General features: G+C 41.6%; 1 protein-coding gene across 1 annotated transcript in view; it reads left to right on the forward strand.

Annotated features, from left to right (window-relative positions):
• LOC102000193 (nephrocan) overlaps positions 1-11705 on the forward strand; it is a 13692-nt gene extending 1987 nt beyond the window's left edge. The window contains exons 2-3 of the mRNA XM_005363622.3: positions 7023-7924; positions 10998-11705. Coding sequence (XP_005363679.1) covers positions 7023-7924; positions 10998-11445 — 1350 coding nt within the window. The 3' untranslated portion in view covers positions 11446-11705. The remainder of the gene's footprint in view (positions 1-7022; positions 7925-10997) is intronic.
• Positions 11706-13828: the final 2123 nt, after the last annotated feature.

Here is a 13828-nt window from a genome sequence, read left to right on the forward strand (position 1 = left end):
TATGACTTTATTATAAACATTAATATAAACAGCACTTTAATGGGATTATTATTTGTTTGTGCAATTTAACTGTGTTTGGAATTGCGAATGTCCTGCTTGAGATTCAGGATAAAAGACTAAAAATTCTGCTTCTGCCCTTAGGGTAAGAGGAATTTTACTTATTAGATTGGCCTGTAAAAATCCCTGCTTCTCTGAGATTCATGCTTTTGAACCATTACAGTCTTCCTTTTCCTTTTGCCCACTTTACACTACATGTCTCTCCCAGCAAGTTCATTGGTTTCCCATGCATCCTAAGTCCTGCATCCTTAGGGAGTGTTTAGTCTCTAGTTTAGTGCCTAGTCTAGTGTCCCGGTCTCATGCCTCCGTGGTTTCAAAATGAGACCATTTCCTCAATTCCACATCACCTCAGCCATCTTAGTTCTATCATTTGGTTCTCTGAAAATTGCGTCTTATACTTCATCCTTCTCTTTACCACCATCACCATCTCCATCCCGAAAATCCTGACTTCTCCTTTTTTAAAAAAACATTTATTTATTTATTTATTTATTTATTTATTTATTATGTATATAATATTCTGTCAGTGTGTGTGCCTGCAGGCCAGAAGAGGGCACCAGACCTCATTACAGATGGTTGTGAGCCACCATGTGGTTGCCAGGAATTGAACTCAGGACCTTTGGAAGAGCAGGCAGTGCTCTTAACTGCTGAGCCATCTCTCCAGCCCCTGACTTTTTTTAGTTGCCTCTGTTACCTTATGGAGACTCAGAGCCCTGAATTTACCCACGTTCTCCCAGATACTCAGTTTGTTTCCTATCTTCCTCCTCTCTCTACTGCTTCTCTCTGCAACCCACATTTAATCATCTGCACACTCTTCCAGCAAGGACTCAACCTAAAAGAAGTTAGCTCTCTAGTTCTGCAGAGTCTGGTAATGATTCTGCCACTTTGTTGTCAGTTGATGACTCATCAAATTCTGTTACTGACTGTGCCAATCTGTCACCTATTGATTCTCTTTTGTTTCTCCTATACCTAGACAAGTAGGTGTTGCTGAAGATGGTCACACATCAGATGGCTTGGGACCACCGTGAATACAAGGTTTCCAACCTCATCTGTGTTTTGTTCATCCTTTTTCATCTTCTTTTTTAAAATTTAATTGGATTTATTTTATGTGCATTGGTGTTTTTGCCTGCGTGGATGTCTGTGTGAGGGTGTCGGATCCCCTGGAACTGCAGACAGTTGTGAGCTGCCGTATGGGTACTAGGAATTAAACCCACTTTCTGTGGAAGAGCAGCCAGTGCTCTTCACCTCTGAGCAATCTCTTTAGCACCCCATTTTTCCCTTCTTCCTCCCTTTCTTTCTTTTGTTCAGGTTTGCCCTTCACTCCCTCACAATCTTCTACAGTCCCAGTACAGCTTTGGGTGTCCCAGTCAATGCTGGTGCCTCACTCTCAACTGATGGCTGGCAGTCCATTCTGCTGACAGAGCATGACAAAACTCCCATCATTCCTGCTCAGCGTGTGCTAACACTGTGTCCTTCTCACCTCTCTCCAGACCTGCTCTGGTGTTCTCCACCTGCACATCGGCAGTAGCCATTTCCTCCCTAGCACTTGGTTCTAAACCACACACTTGCCCTTCTTATTACAACAGTGAAGACCTCATCATTTTGTTCTCTTCTCCCTACCACCTCCCTTGATTTTCCAGACTCTGTGCCTGTTTCAACTTCCTCACTTCACCCCTTCTTTCTTCTTCTCCCACCCCCCACCACCCCAAGACAGGGTTTCTCTGTATAGCCTTGGCTATTCTGGAACTCGCTCTGTAGACCAAGCTGGCCTTGAACTCACAGAGAACTGCCTGCCTCTGCCTTCTGGGTGCTGGGATTAAAGGTGTGAGCCACCACCTCCTGGCAAAGCTATTTTTTTAAAGTATTGTGTGTGTGTGTGTGTGTGTGTGTGTGTGTGTGTGTCCATGCATGTGGAAGTCAGAAGGCAACTTATGGGAATTCTCTCTTTCTACTATGTGGGTCCCGGGGATTGAACTCAGATCCTTGAACTTGGCAGCAGGTGCTGAGTCATTTCTCAAGCCCCCTCTTCTTTAATTCACTGCGGTTTGACTCTTTCCCTTTCCATGTAATTAAAATTCTAAATCACGGCTGCATACTTCCATTTTCTGAAAATTTGCAATCTCGTGTCCTTTGTGGAACCATATATCTATGCCTCTGCATTTTATCTTTTTGCTCATTTATTTTTCTATGCAGTCCTCCCTCCCCCTCACCCCCTTTGAAGTTTCTCAGTAAGTCGTAATTACTAAACAACGCCCTTATGTGACCTCAGTGTATCTCAACAGTGATGTTTCCTCTACCCGATTCTTCAGTTTCCCCAGATTTCAGATTTATTCAGCTGTCACTGGGATTCTTTACTTAGGTATGAATGAGGATCTCAAAATAACATGCCTCAAACTAAATTTAGTCTTTCTCCCTTGATTGACTTCTTTTTTTTTTTTTTGGCTTTTCGAGACAGAGTTTCTCTGTGGTTTTGGAGCCTGTCCTGGAACCAGGCTGGTCTCGAACTCACAGAGATCCGCCTGCCTCTGCCTCCCGAGTGCTGGGATTAAAGGCGTGCGCCACCACCACCCGGCTCTTGATTGACTTCTTTAACAAAATATCCTCAAGGTACATCCATCTGTAGCTTATGTCAGAATTTCCCTCCTTTTAAAGGCTGTCTGGATTTTACTATACACACACACACACAGACACACACACACACACACCATATGATTTACTGTATATATGATATAGTATGTATACAATATAGTATATATAGTAAATATCTGATATATATATCATGAATGATAGGTCATTTTTCATAGTAGTCATCAGACATTGTATTCTTTCTTCATTTTTTCTACTGTTAGGTGTACTGCTATGAATACTTGTGTTTCAGGGGCTGGAGAGATGGCTCAGTGGTTAAGAGCACTGCCTGCTCTTCCAAAGGTCCTGAGTTCAAATCCTAGCAACCACGTAATGGGAAACAACCATCTGTAATGAATACTTGTGTTTCAGTATAGAAATTTTTGTATGGACCTAGACAGTCCCTTTCTTTGGTATCTACATAGGAATAATTTTTTTTTTCACGAAATGGGGATCCTACCAGCGTTTTGAATAACTCTTGGACTATCTTCCACAGTAGATACATGGTTTTGTATTCCTGTAGCAATTTTGACACCTCTAGCCACTCCGCATCCTCACTGACTATTGCTGTCTTTTTCTTTGTGCTTGTAGCCATCATCATGGCTTCAGGCAGTTTTGATTTGTGCTTCTCAGCGGTTAACAACATTGAACTATTTTCATTTGCTTGTTGGTAATTTGCACATTGTTTTGGGGGAAGTATAAATGCAAATTCAATGCTTTTTAAAGTTAGGTTACTTGTATTTTAATGATCAAGTTGTAAGCATGCTTCAGACAGTCTAAGTATAGGATTTTTACTATAGATACGAATTGCAAAGTTTTTCTCCCAGTCTGTGGGCTGTTTTCATTTTTTTTTTTTTTTGGCAGCATCCTTTCGATGCACAGATGTTGTTTGCTTTGAATTGGTCTGGTCTTTTTTGTTTTTTGTTTTTTTTTTTTTTTCTTTTTTTTGGCAGCATCCTTTCGATGCACAGATGTTGTTTGCTTTGAATTGGTCTGGTCTCTCTTGTGTGTCTGTCTGTGCTTCACTTGTGCTTCCAGCCTTATGTCTAAGATGCTTCACCTCACCCAAGGCTGGGAACGTTTATGCCTGGAGTTTCCTCTGAGAGGGTATAGTTTTAGCTCTCACGCTTAGGTCCACACTATACTTCCAGTCCATTTTTAAGTGTGGTATGAGAAAGCAATCATCCTTACCCCTTTGTATTCTCCGTCTTCTCGTATTGCTGTTCACTAACTCATGTTTACTTTCAAGCCACAGTGAAGTTCTTGCTTGTGCTGAGAGAAAGACATGGAAAGCAGGTGGTACCAAAGCACCATGTGGACACTGCCAGGGCTCTCTCACTGAGAGGTACAGATTCAGTTCAGTTCCTTGTGTCCACGTCTGCAAAGCAGAACTAAATCACTCCACTATTTTCATTCAAACTTCTACAAGCCCAAATGTTATATTTCCTTCTAAGGAAGAGGTCAAATGTGAATATAGTTGTAGTAGTCAATTAAAATTATTCTAATGGCCGGGCGGTGGTGGCGCACGCCTTTAATCCCAGCACTTGGGAGGCAGAGGCAGGCGGATCTCTGTGAGTTCGAGACCAGCCTGGTCTACAAGAGCTAGTTCCAGGACAGGCTTCAAAGCCACAGAGAAACCCTGTCTCGAAAAACCAAAAAAAAAAAAAATATTCTAATGTACATTATTATTATTATTGTGTGTATGGAAGAGAAGTTATATCAATTTCCAACTGGGCAACTTAACAGTGGGATTACAGGTTATTTTTATTATCTTTCCACATTTCCCTGGAACATTAAGTTAATTTATAGGGAACAAATGTTCCTTTCATAATCAGAAAAGAATCTACTTGCTGGTTGCTTCATATAGGCCAGAAGCCATCTCCTTGTGGGACTGCCAGTTTTGTCATATAGTGGACCTCTAAAGAACCCAAGGCGGGTGTGCGTGACACCCTGACAGTTGGACCACAGCCTGCCCCAGACTGAAACCAGAAGACAAGTCTCTCCTGGGAAAGCCAGTGGGGGCAAACCTGCTCCATAGCACATCACTTGCTTTGTCCTGTTAAGAAACCCAAAGAAGCTACCAGCCATGTAAAGGTTAGCTGTAGGACAAATGCATCTCTCTCCACTTTTGTGCACACATCCTTGCTGAGGTCATGGAAAGGGGAAATCCTGTCTGGCAAATTCGTTTTCCCATTGTAAGCTCAGCAAACCCATTCCGAATGTTCAAAATCAGAGGATGACTTCTCCACCATAGTAACACCAGAATTCTACCTTCTCTACTCAAGTGTGTCACAGCCATAAGGTTCCTAAAAATATACACTTGAAGAAGAAACCTATGCTGGTAGCTTTTCCCCCTGCTGTCAGCATATGGTTGGGTGGGCAATTTAAATCTTTCTTTTTTCTTTTTATTTTTTTGAGGCAGAGTTTCTCTGTATAACCACTCTGACTGTCCTGGAACTCATTCTGTAGACCAGGCTGGTTCTAACTCACAGACATCTGCCTGCCTCATGCTGGAACTAAAGGTGTGTGCCTCCACAGTTTGGCAATTTCAATTCTTAAGCCTTGGCTGTCATCTTTGAAGAGTCCATAGACATACTTTGCAAAAATGAAACAGTAAATCTTTAGAAAATGATGGCTATTTTAGTTAATAGCCATCAAAACTAATCCATGCTGACTCTGAGAAAAATAATAAGAAAATATGTTCCATGCTTGTTAAAGGAAAAGAAATGTAGCCCAGGCTGGCCTTGAACTCGTGATCCTCCTGCCTCTGCTTCCTTCAGCAAATTCTACCGGCGTGCGCCACCACAACCGGCAGGAAAAAAAAATCTAGCTACTAGGTTCAGGTAGGATGTGGCAGCATGTATTTATTATCCAGGTTGCTCTCCGCACTTCATAAGTAGGAGTGAAAGCAAATTGAAACTTGGACAGCATGCTTTGGCTATTCCCAAACAAACGCCCATTCGGATCCATGCAAATGATTCGTACAGTGTTATCAGGGTTTATGGTCGGTCCCTGAGGAGAGGCAGAAGTTTTAGCAACATCTAATTCTTCTTTTGGGGATCTAACAGGTCAGGAAGTGAAGGTCCATGTCTATTTCTGACTTTATATAAAAGATAAGCACCTAGGAAAGGTCATTTCAGAATTCAGCGTGCAAGTGGAACAGGCTGGTTCCTTTTGGGAGAGGGGAACTGAAATTCCCCATTGATATGGGAGACCCATTTGTCCTAAAACTGTGTGGATTTGTGTCCGGATCTGGAGTTCCGTTTGAAGCGTCATGATTATAGGCCAAACACAGTAAAAATGGTGTGGCTTTGGAGTCCATAGATCTTGTCGAATGTCTCACTACTTCCTGTTTTTCTCATCTCGGTACTAATATTGGCAATGGCAAACTTGAAATGCTGTTGAGAATCTGTAGGGAATATTTAAGAAAGTGCATGGCAGTCGTCAATACCGAGCAAGTGCAAGGAAACACTTGCTGTGAGGAAGAGAGCTAATTAATGTAGCTGACGGATCACGGAGAAGGTACCGAACACCAGCAGTAATGTATACCTCAATGCTGGTGTGTGCTGTGAGGATGCAGGGATGCCTTTGTCTCTTCGTGAAACTTTTCCATTGGTGAAGTATAAAGTGGGGATAGAAAACAGTCAGGCTTATTTTCCAAATTAAGCATAACTGAAAGCGTTTTGAGTAATAGCCCAGTGACAGAGGAATCTGTGATATTTGAGCTTTGACTTCTCATGTTTTTCCTCTGGCAATCGTGGTTTGTAGGATAAGAAGTTTTTACAGTCTGCTGAGCCATTTGTAGATTGTTGAACTTCTGGCTATTGTAATGCAACAAAAGAACACTCTAGGGCATGAAGCATTGTGCAGTTTTTAAGTACTGCTGCCTAGAAAAGAATTTCCTGGATCAGAAAAAAAACTGTAGCAAGAGTTGACTAATAGCATATATCTGCCAATAGTGTGTAAAAGAGTGCTTTTAATGTCTTACACTAACGGGAGCTGTATTAGTCAGGTTTCTCAAGACCTAAGTTGGGAGGCAGATGTGGATGGGAATTCAGGAAGAATTGTGGAGGGGGGTTAGGGAGGGTAATGATCTGATTACATTATAAATGTGTATGAAACTCAAAATTTATCTAGACTTGATTTTATATTAGTATTCTAAGAGATAATTTTAAGAAAAACTCAAAAGGGAATTCTGAAATATCACTAGTCTTACAATGATAATGTGTACCTTTTTTTTTTTTTGGCAGAATCTTAATTTATTTCTTTATTTTCTTGTCCACTCCCTTTTCTCTCTCATCGTCATCACTATCACTGCTGCTGCTGTTGTTGCTATTTTGCAGCCAGCTAACTTCACGGGACTGTTGGCTCTGGAAGATTTTATTCTGCTGGCCAGTGGAACAGAGTCTGTCGAAAATGACACCTTCAAAACTCTGAGTACTTTAAGAACCCTGGAACTTTGGAAAAATAAATTGAGACGAGTCCCCAGTGCTCTCCCAGCCAACCTCGAAGTGTTAAAATTAAACGATAATTCCATATGTGCTCTACATAGATCAGATTTTGAAGGACTGAAGAAATTAAAAGTCCTTGAGCTTAAAAACAACTTGATCTCTTCCCTGTCTCCCAGCATGTTCCCCTCGCTCATCAGTTTGCAAAGTCTGGTGGTGGATGGAAACAATATAGACTCTATAGCTGGACCGCTGGACCTTCCACATCTCAAGTACATGAGCGTGGAGAACAACAAACTCCATCTTATACCAGGGAACGTCTTCGCTTCTTTGCAGAATTTGCAGTTCCTCAGTTTCAGTGGTAACTTTCTGACGAAAATTCCTATAAACCTACCCAGATCCTTGCTGTCGTTAAAGATGGAGAGAAACCAGCTCAAAGTCATTAGGTTCCGAGATGTGAGACACTTGGAGAACCTGTCCCATCTCTACCTGTCAGAGAACTTCCTGTCTTCTATTGACGGGGCACAGGTGCTTACCAATTTAACTACTCTTGAGGTCTCCCAAAACCGGCTTCAAACATTGCCTCCCAGGCTGCCGGCAAGGTTACAGAAGCTTGACTGTAGCAGTAACTTCATCCAGAAAGTGACGGCGCCAGAATTCCAGGACCTCCAAGACCTGAAACATCTGTTTCTCGACAACAATGTCGTTAGCTTGTTTGAGGCGGGAGCCCTTCAGAGGTGTTCACAGCTGTCCAACCTGGCCCTGGAGCAGAATCTGCTATTGTCCATACCTCTGAGGTGAGTGAATACTGTCATTTGCTGTAGGTTCCAGAAGCATTCTGCCGGCACTGGCACACACCAGCTGCCAAGCAGAGTCATCAGCCAGAAAAGAAAACTAGAAGTTACAGTCAGAAATTTCCAACAGTGGTTGAGAATCCCCAGTGTGCAAACCGAATTCATAGGGAATTAATGTTTGCTCTTGGAACAACACACACAGGTGCTATTGAGAGTGACAAACACACTGTAGAAAGTATATCTTTATTTCTAAGTATATGGTATGTGTAACTGGCTGACTAGGCATGGGTAGCCACTAGCAAGGACACCAGGAAACATGGATGGGGAATATTTGGTAAGATACTGTTGTAATAGGAGCAGCGGGCTACGTTCCTGGCACCCAGCCGCCTGCACGGCTAGCTTTATACCTGAAATAATTACATGGAAACTGTTTTCTTTTAAACACTGCCTGGCCCATTAGTTCCAGCCTCTTATTGGGTAGCTCTTACATATTGATCTGACCCATTTCTAATAATCTGTGTAGCCCACGAGGTGGCTTACCAGGGAAGATCTTAACCTGCAGCTGGGTAGGGTGGGAGAATCATGGCGACTGCCTGACCCGGCTTCTTTCTCCCAGCATTCTGTTCTGTCTACTCTGCCTACCTAATTTTTTGTCCTATCAGGGCCAAGGCAGTTTCTTTATTAACCAATGAAAGTAATACATAGACAGATAACCCTTCTCCATCAACATACTTTTAGTTTGGAAAACATCAAGGTAGTACTTATGTGGGAAAAATATAAATCTATAATCTAATTCCTTGTTATAGGAAGTATATGAGAAAGCCTCATATTCTTTAGGGTGCTATGACTCAAAGGCTGAAGCAGGCTCTGCATATCTGTCTGTGTCTGTATGAGTGGGTAAGTCCATCAGCCTTGGTCTTACCTTCTGTAAGCTTTCTTTGTCTTCTCTCCTTCTGGCCCCTCCTCTACTTTCCTCTCTTCCTCCCCATCCTCCCTCCTTTTTCCCTCCCTCCCTCCTCCTCCTCCTCCTCCTCCTCCTCCTCCTCCTTCTTCTTCTTCTTCTTCTTCTTCTTCTTCTTCTTCTTCTTCTTCTTCTTCTTCTTCTTCTCTCTTCCTCTTCCTCTCTTCTCGCCACTCACATTTCACAGATTCCCTTTCCAAATATTCTTCCCTCCATACACACTTCACTTCAGCTGTTTCCCTAACTACTCAACCATCCCCTTAACCACACAACCATCCCCTTAACTACTCAACCATCCCCTTAACTACTCAGCCATTCCCTTAACTACTCAACCATTCCCTTAACTATTTAACCATCCCCTTAAATACTTAGCCACCCCCTTAACAACTCAGCCATCCCCTTAACTACTTAACCATCCCCTTTAAGTACTCAATTATCCCCTTGACTACTCAGCTATCCCCTTAACTACTCAGCCATCCCCTTTACTACTCAGTCATTCCCATAACTACTCACCCAACCCCTTAACTACTCAACCATTCTCTTAATTACTCAACCATCCTCTTAACTACTCAGTTATCCCCTTAACTACTCAGTCATTCCCTTAACTATTCAGCTATCCCTTTAAACTACTCAACCATCCCCTAAACAACTCACCCATCCCCTTAACTGCTAATAATCTAGTCATAAATTTACATTTGTGTGCATGTGTTTGCACATGTCAAGGCTCATGTGTAGAGGCAGAGAACAACATGGCAGTGTTGGATTTCTTCTTCCGTCATGTGAGTCCTGGGGACTGAATTCAAGCTGTCAGTCTTGGCAGCAGGTACCTTCACTAGCTAAGCCATTCTTGCTCCTCCCCAATTTACGTTTAAGACATAGCATGCCATTTATTGTATCTATTTAAAAAATTTAAAATCTTTTCAACACTTCATCAAAAAAAAAAAAAGGACTTCTTGTCCTGCCCACTATCTTTACCAAGTTTCTTATAATTAATATAAGCTTCTGGCTTCCATACACTCCCATGGTGCCCATTTTACCTAATTCATTATTATTTACAAAGAATATCAGGAAAGGAAGAGCTATCTTCATTTGTTTATTTATTTGTTATTTATTTATTTATTTGGTTTTTCGAGACAGGGTTTCTCTGTGTAGCTCTGGAGCCTGTCCTGGAACTCTATCTGTAGACCAGGCTGGTCTTGAACTCACAGAGATCTGCCTGCCTCTGCCTTCCCAGTCCTGGGATTAAAGGTGTGTGCCACCACTGCCCGGCTAGGAAGAATTGTCTTTAATATGTACAGATTTTTTTTTCCTGAGCTGGAAAGGAACTTTTATTGCATAGTGTGATATCTGTAGCCAGTACAAAACATCAAAAAGTGATTCCCCCTTCCCCCAAAGGGACTTTAACAATTTGAGCAGTGAGCTTCTTTGTACTCTTTCCTGTCCGCCTTCCATGTTGTTTTCAGATGGTCTTGTCTCGGCATTCAGATGCCTCCTGTGTTAGGGAGTTATTTGTCTGTGACATAGCTACAGAGGCTTCCTCTTCTTTTCTCCTCTAACTTTGAACAAGGCTTTTGCAATACAAAATGTTTTAGGTTTATTGATTTATCAGTTTTTAATAACATCTAGATTTTGAGTCATAGAAGTTTTTAAAATAGAATTAGTAATTTAAATTTGATTATAATATTGTATAATCACACATTAGCTCATTATTTTATAACTTCTAAAATATTGGACATTAGGGCTTTGTTAGTTTTTGCCATTATAATTCAATATGCTACAAACATTTGCAAATAAATCTTTATGAATTTTTCCTATTATTTCCTGGCTGGAGTTATGACATTATTTAAACTTGTTACATTTCATTACATTGTTTCTGAAAAGAAACCAACTGATGATTTTCTCAACAGTTTTTAGTATATCTTTGGGAGAAGAATGCTTTAAAGTTTAAAATCGAATCATTTTATAATTTCATATGTCATAACATGCAGCTCTGTTTCCTGCCTTGAGAAGAGATGGAACTGTATAGAGAAGCAGCTGCTGTCCATTGCCTTGGAGATTTTGAATGATGGTTGATGGAAAGAGCCTCCTTTCACCTCCTGTTTCTTAACTTTGCAGGCTCCCTAAGACCCTGGCCAGGCTGGACCTCAAGGGCAATGCCATCCAGGACATGGCTGAGAGGGAGCTCAGGGACCTCAAACTGCTTCAGGTTCTGAACCTGAGGAACAACAAAATCTCCGCCTTAGACCTCAAGGCCCTGGAGGGGCTGCCCCGGCTCAGGCACCTGTACCTGGACGGAAACCCCTGGAACTGCACCTGCAGTCTCCTCCGTGCCAGGGAAGTCCTGAAGGCCAAGGGCACGGATGTGAAAGGAGGGCAGTGTGCGGCCCCAGCAGAGCGACAAGGGGAGAGCTGGATGTCTTCCAAGAAGATCGTGAGACAATGCGAGCACCATTTACACCAGAATGAGAGAAGCAAAGAAATCAAGAAGAAATCAAAACTGGAAGACTCTTCCAGCGTCAGACTCAGCCTGGATGATGATGACGATGATTATGAAATAGATTAGTGATGAGCTTTGTTTTCAAAATGATTTTAGAAAATGATTTTTAATGTTCAGTCTCAGAAAGACGCTATCATTTAGATATGTAAGCCTCCTTTGTAAGTGGTTTTTGTATTTGTGAAAGTGAAATAAGGGTTAAGATTAGTTAAAATGTGGGGGAAAAGAAACAATTGATGTGTTTCCTACCTTGAAACAATTTTGTGTTTTAGTCTGCAACCTAGGTAGATAATGTCAAATAAAATTATAAAAAAATAAAATAAAGTTAATCAATGTTTCGTAAGTAGAGTATTTTGTTTTACCAAATAATTGTTGACGTTTTTATATGAAGCTGCTGTTAATGGCCTACACTACAAACTGCTAGTATAAGCAACAACAACAGAATGACTAAGTTACTAGAACAATTCTCAGTAATTCACAGAGTAAACGGAGAAGCTGGGGAGTCTGGTGAGAACAGCATATTCCCTTCCTCTCAGGAGAGTGAAATACCTAGGAGACAGACAGACAGCAGGCTGTGGGAAAGGCTCCTAGGAGACAGACAGACAAGCTACAGGAGAGGGTTATTTTGGTTGGTGGTCTCTGAGACATCAGTGCATGGTTGTGTGGTGGGAACATGTAGCAGAGGCCTCGTCCACCTTACGGCTGCCAGGAAGGAAAGAGACTTGAGAAGGGAGCCAACCAACAGGACATGGCTTTCAACTAACCCCCAGTCACCCAAATTTCTCTAACTAGTCTCTACTCCTAAGTTCTATCATTTCAATGGTGGCATGGTGGGGTGGGTTTGAGTATGGGAGCTAGGGATCAAACTACTTGAGGGACTGACACAGAAGCATGCATCGGAGACATCTTTAGCTTCTCCAAGGCTCTTCTCTCTGGAGAATAAAGCACTTTCTAGTACTTCCGGAGTCTGTTTTCCTCCCTGCAAGATTTCTACCCTTGGAGGCAGTGGGCAGGAAGGCCATTTGGCCTAGTTGACTCCAGAAGGTCTTTACCAAAACCCAAAGAAATGCAGAAGAGGAAGTGTGAGTTAGTGGTGTAGTATCACAGATGTCGCCACATGGTGCTTTGAGTTATAACATTCAGTTTCTCCGAGTTAACCACAGGCTCCACAGTGCCTTCCTTCTGGTTAGCTGCATCTTGAGGGTTGGTTTCTTGTCTGTGAATAGGAGCACACAGATGGCAGAACAGTACTTTTCTCTGTTCATTTCTGGGTACACTCTATTTGTAAATGCATTTGAAACCCCATTCAAAATTAGTTTTTGTTCTCATTAATAAAGAGTTATCTGTACATAGGTAGGAAAGATTTCCATCAAATATCCCTCATGGCAGAGAAAATAAATAGGGGTCAGGAAGTTGGGCAAAGAGGCCACCAAAGGTAGACCTTTCTCCACTGCCATGTTTTAAATTAAAATTTCACACAGGTTTTACTTTATTTGATTTATGTTTATATTTTCTTTCTTCAAAATATTTATGAAAATTGAAATTCTTTGAGAGAAGCCCTATGTATATTTTGGTTTCTGAGATTCCCTAGTACACTGACATTTCCTTCCTCAACACAGAAATACATCAATCAGAGAATTTATACCCATTTTTCCTTGCTGTTACACAGAGTAGACCTATATTTCTCTCTAAAAAAAGATTAGTCATGTGTGATATGTAATGATTTCTGTGCTCTAACACCTTCTGGGGAGTCTCAGTTTCTAGTTGCAAGGGTTTGAGAATGAAGCTAGTCATTTTGCACATGAAGGAGCTGGCCTGGAGGGGCTCACAGACAGGAAAATTCGGAACTGGGGCTTGGTCAAGCTTGAATTGTTTTTTTTTTTTTTTTCAGTGCTCCCCAGAACCGAATCCAGGGTTTGATGCTTGCCGAATAAGGGTTCTACCGTGAAACACTCCCCAGCCCTGCATCTGTTTTTATTTTGAGTGCAGCCTTCTAACATAGCATTCATGCCTGCATGCATGTGTGTGCGTGTGTAGGGATTGAGCCTAGAACCTTGGGCTTGCTTGGCAAGTTTTCTACCAATTTTCAATCTCCCAGTTCTTTCAAAATGTTTAAGTTGGAGACAGGATCTCCTTGTGTTGACCAAGTTGGCTTTGAACTCACTCTGTAGCCCAGGCAGGGTTTGAACTTGTGATCCTCTTGCCCCCAACTCCTTGAGTAGGGATTACAGGCTTGTGCATCCAGACCCAGTTTACTTCTAGGCCTTTTTATATAAGTTACATGAATTTTACCAGCACCTAGTGATTCTATGACTCAAAAACTTGTAGTTTTTTTTTGAGTTAATCCCACTGTATACATATTAATTTATTTGGTTTTCTGTTGATAAACTCCTTTTTTAACTTTTTATTACAAATATCACGTGGATATCTTTGTGTATAGCTTGTTTCTTTT

The sequence above is a fragment of the Microtus ochrogaster genome, linkage group LG9, assembly GCF_000317375.1.
Source record: "Microtus ochrogaster isolate Prairie Vole_2 linkage group LG9, MicOch1.0, whole genome shotgun sequence".
Classification (NCBI taxonomy): Eukaryota; Metazoa; Chordata; class Mammalia; order Rodentia; family Cricetidae; genus Microtus; species Microtus ochrogaster.